General features: G+C 45.0%; 1 protein-coding gene across 1 annotated transcript; it reads left to right on the top strand.

Annotated features, from left to right (window-relative positions):
- Positions 1–758: 758 nt before the first annotated feature.
- LOC143903197 (uncharacterized) lies at positions 759–1256 on the top strand. The gene has a single exon (XM_077416655.1). It carries the CDS (start codon positions 759–761, stop codon positions 1254–1256), a length of 498 nt encoding a protein of 165 aa, XP_077272781.1.
- The last annotated feature ends 3986 nt before the right edge of the window (positions 1257–5242 follow it).

Below are 5242 nucleotides of genomic sequence, written 5' to 3'. Positions count from 1 at the left end.
TTATCAACGTAAACATTATCCGCGTGGAGTGTAACGTGACCGCGGGTGCGTACAGCAACGACAAACGCGTTCATACGATACACGAATTTTCACCGAGCGTACCACCGGGATATAAGATATTGGAAACGCCGGCGCAGATCATTTATCTGCCGATCATCGCGCGGAGCGTTACAAATCTAACGATACGCGTCGCTGATCAAGACGGACGATTGCTCGATTTTCGCGGAAAAGAGATCACCGTCAGATTGCACGTACGACCACGGCGAGAGCGATAACGCGCCAGTGTATGCGTGAACGTGAGTGTACGCGCGACATATGAGATGCTAGTGTTGAACGACTCGGAGCACGCGACAGATAACAGTAATATCTTTACGGTTGCACCGATCGACGATATCGTCAAGTTCGTGACATTCGGTGGCGTTAAACAAACGACGAGAAAGAAGCTCAACGCGTCGAACGTTAAGTTTTTACAATCTCTGGGATTCGCGGTGCGAAACATCTGAATAATGACTGAAATTCTCAACATTGGAAGCGAGCCGGTCTTTGATGATCGCATCGTCAAGATCGAGACTTACACGTACAACTTGTACGCCAACACAACGTTTGACTATAGCGACGAGATACGAATACCCATACAACAGCAGGATCTGTATACGTTGCCGTGCAAAAGTTTTCTCTACTTCGAAGGAACATTGATGGTGACCAGAGCAGCCGACTAAGTCGGTAACGTGGTATTGGGTACTAATTGCGTCGCGTTCATGTTCGATGAGATTCAATACAAGCTCGACGGTATGGAGATTGATCGCTGCAGAAACATAGGAATAACCAGCACGCTCAAGAACTACGTTACGGTATCGTCCGACAAAAGCGTGATCCTGCGAAACGCGGGCTGGGAACCACATAATAACCCGAACGGATATTTCAATTTCTGCGTACCGCTCAACTTGTTACTGGGATTTTGCGAGAATTACAAACGCGTGGTGATCAACGCTCGTCACAAATTGATCTTGATACGAGCTCGCAACGACAACAATTCCCTGGTGGGAAATCTCGCGTTGGAGCCTACTATCAAAATACTCAAGATACAATGGCGAATGCCTCACGTGGTATTGAACGAGATCAACAAGCTGTTGATGCTGCGCACCTTTGAAGACGGACGATATCTAAGTATGGGTTTCCGTTCGTGGGATCTGTACGAGTATCCCCTGTTGCAGAACACGACCAAGCACTCGTGGGCCATTAAGACCGCGACCTAGCTCGAGAAACCGCGATACGTTGTCTTCGCTCTGCAGACGGGTCGGAAGAACGTCATGTCCGCCGACACAAGCCGATTCAACGACTGCAACTTGACCAACGTAAAACTCTATCTAAACTTAGAAGTTTATCCGTACGACGACCTGAATTTGGATTTTGGTAAACACAGATGGGCGATTCTGTATGATATGTACGCACGTTTCTGCAAGAGATACTACGGATACGAATATCTCGAGCCGAGTCTCACCGTTTCGACTTTTCTACGTAACGGTTCGTTTGTGATCATCGATTGCTCTCGCCAAAACGAATCCGTCAAAAACGCCACCGTGGATGTTAGACTAGAATTTGACTGTATGGAGATCGTACCGCCGAATACCTCCGCGTACTGTCTCATCATACACGACCGCGTGATTGAGTACAACCCGTTGACGAACGTGGTGCGTAAAATAGTCTGAATGTTTGCTGCAACGTCGACGTAAATATTTTCTCTCTCTTTCCATCAATCTCCGATACAATTATTGAGAGGGGTAAAAGAGGGGGAGTATAAATCAGAGTGTCGCGAGACGGTTTGCAGAGTTGCGCGTCATTCCTCTCGATTGACGCATCGACGAGCGAGAGAAAGATAAAGAAATCTCGTCATGTCCGTACCAACGTTCGTGGACCTGCAAGGATTCCTCGTCGGGATGAAATTTGTCGTGAAGGAGGTGGCGGTGCTGAGAAAAGGCTGCGTTCTGACGCATCACATCTTTAATTACCCCATGCCGTGGAATCTCTTCACAAAATCCGACAAATCGTGCGCTACCTGGTTGATTCGCAATCACCATGGATCACGATGGGAAGACGGAAACGTGCCGTACAGCATGATGAAACGCCTGATAACATCGGCCGTGTTTGGTGTAGAAAAAGACAAAAAAGAAGACGATGACGACGAGATGCCGACTCTCGTGTACGTCAAGGGATGCCAAAAACGAGAATGGCTGGTCGATCTGCTGGAGAATTGTGCGCGAAAAAACCTAATCGTCGAGACTCTGGATGCGCATTACAAAGATATCGAATCTTTGAATAAACTAGATGACATCAATACTATGCGATGCGGAAAACATAAAAAGAATTGCGCGTTACAAAATGTAATAAAACTATTTTTCTTACTACCTCGGTCGAAAGTACGTACTTTCGGCCCCGGTTCCACGGCAGAAAGTCTCATTTTTATGCCTTGGTTAAACTACATGCGCGCCATCTAGAATAGCGGGAGTAAAAACTTAGTTGCGTGCACTGGCACTCAATATATGACAAGATCCCTACCACAATATTACCACAAACCCAATTCACATCGCCCCAACCTCTACTTTTACTTTCACTCGTATAACCTAAAAATTTGTTTACAGTTAGTCAATGATAATGTTTATTAATAAATTCTATTCAGAAAGTGATTGTGATTAGTGTAATAAAAATAAAAATAAGAAAATGCATGAACCATCATCTGGCGAGTCAACAGATAAGGAAGAAGTCACCAAAAACTTTGATGCGGAAGCACAATTGATAGTGCAAACTGACACCTTGCCTGCCCCCGACCAGCAGCACTCGCTTTGCTCGTGCCGCAAATGTCGGGGCAGGCATCAATATCTTCAACACACACATGTCATTCTTCCGTACTTTTGACCAGGCAGCAAGAAAAATAGTATACACTACACGGGCAGAAAGTTTGAGAGCCCTGAACTGCGCGCCATCGTGCTCGAGGCGAAGCCGAGAGTGCAGGAATCTCAAACTTTCTGCCCTTGTAGTGTAATATACTATAACTGGTGGTCGCCCGCGACGCCATAAAGATTTGTGATTTTTTTTAAATAAATAAATTATATATAACTTTTTATTATGTTTTATTTTTTACTCTCCTTCTTCTCCCCCATCATCACCGTTAGAGTAGGCTTTACTTCCCCCTCTCCTAAAAAAATTTACTACGCAGTTCTATAAACATTAATTCCCCCTTCCCCTTCCCCCACCACCACATCATTACTTTTTGGAGTTGTCGCGTATACTCGATTAATTTTATATGATCAGTTTTGTCGCGATCGCTTGTACTGACGGTCAACTTCTCAAAGCCTAGAGAGCGAAAATGTGTTCCTTTGAAGGATGCAACAGCAGCAGCAGCAGCAACAACGGTGCAAAACGCGTGAATGCCATGAATTATTACATGCCGATTCACAACGTTGAAACTCAAACGTATGAGGCCAGATGCAATAGGTAATTTTCGTTTAGGATAAAAAAACATATAGAGCCTACCTCAGTTTTTATATCTTTGCAAATTGTAATACTTACGATAAATAAAACTATTTTCATTTCTTTTATACAGCATTTCGTTGGATCGTCGCGCGGTTCGTATACTCAGCAGACAATACGCGCTGACAGCTACGGAATACAAATTTCTCGAAATTGGTATCAACGTGGGTTCACCGAGCTACGTGGAGATCGCCGTTGGAGATCTTCGCCGAGAAAAGGAACTGCTGTTGTCTCTCGAAACGTGGAAGGCACTCTACGAGCAACGGCAAAATATTCAGAATTTCTTTCGCAATGACTTCAAAGATATTCATAGTTTTATAAACGTTGGACCGCTAACAAGTTTGATCAGAATACTTGCGACGGTCGATGCAAAGTTTGCGCAGTTCTCCGATATCGCGTCCACTGTGAAGGATCCCAAGGAAGCGTCGAATGTAATATACGCTAGCGATGCGTTCAATACGAATCAGATCATCTATTGTGAGCTCGCAGATTTAGTTTTTTAGCACGTAAGATATGTAAAAAAAAAGTTAAATAAACAGGCTTTTTTACCTAAAACGAACGATGTATTTTTCTTTTACGTGCATGTTCATCCCTACCTATATTTTATCAAATGTTGTTTATGACGAACATGTTTTGACAGGTTTGATGCGTTATCAGGTCGATCATCGTCCCGATGACGTCATTTCTTCCTTTGTCTTTTACGTACTGCGTCGTAAAAAATAGCGCAAAATTGTTTAGTCTACGCGATAACACCCCCCCTTTTCCTCGAAAATGTTGTTTACGACGAACATGTTCCGACAGGTTCGATGCGTTATCTATCGGGTCTAGTCGATCATCGTCCCCAATGACGTCATTTCTTCCTTTGTCTTTTACGTACTGCGTAGATAGATTGTTTAGTCTACGCGATAACCGCCCCCCCTTTTTGTAAAAAATTGTTGTTTACGACGAACGTGTCCCGACAGGTTCGATGCGTCATCGACAAAAATACACGCTTCTACGCAGTGCGCTATCGAGTTAGTCTTACCCATTGTGCGCCGCCTAGCGGCGTCGTTGCGAACGAGGCCCCCGCGGCACGACGGATCCCGCGGCGCAACCGCGGATCCCCACGCGGCCCCCGCTGACCCCCACACGGACCCGCGGCGCGACCGCGACCGCGAACCCGCTTCGCAGGTGAGTCATCTCGGTGAGTAATCCCGATGACTCATCCCGGTGAGTCATCCCGGTGGTATGTCAAGGTCAACCCCTCCCCTCCTCCTTCCCCGCGAAAAATCCAATATCCTTATGTAACCCGATACCCTTGTGTAACTCGATACCCTTGTGTAACCCGATACCCTTGTGTAACCCGATATTTTTGTGTAACTCGATACCCTGCCCCTCTCCCCTCCCCTTCACCTCCGCGTTATCTCCTTGTAACCCGATACCCCTATGTAACCCGATACCCCGCCCCTCCCCCCTCTTCCTCACCACCCCACGGAGCTCCCGGGGTAGAACACTCATAGTATAACTACTGCGCTTCAAGTGATCTATTACAATTACAAAAACGAAATGATATCTTTTTAAATTACAGCGCCAATTACAGAAAAAACATATACATATATTGCCTCAAAAAATATTTGTTGCACTACTTTGAAAAATCTTTACATTGTGTCAATTAGAAAAGAATGTATGATAATTTTATGAGATAAAAAAATTTTATTTAAATTTAACAAGGGAA

Source organism: Temnothorax americanus, unplaced genomic scaffold (genome assembly GCF_048541705.1).
Source record: "Temnothorax americanus isolate GAGA-0224 unplaced genomic scaffold, ASM4854170v1 Scaffold44, whole genome shotgun sequence".
In the NCBI taxonomy this organism is placed as follows: Eukaryota; Metazoa; Arthropoda; class Insecta; order Hymenoptera; family Formicidae; genus Temnothorax; species Temnothorax americanus.
The sequence above is the reverse complement of the archived record's forward strand: the minus strand, read 5'-3'. Positions and strand labels throughout refer to the sequence as shown.

Excerpts from the sequence above, each read along its gene's own strand:
- LOC143903197 (XM_077416655.1), top strand. The coding sequence starts at position 759 with ATGTTCGATGAGATTCAATACAAGCTCGACGGTATGGAGATTGATCGC.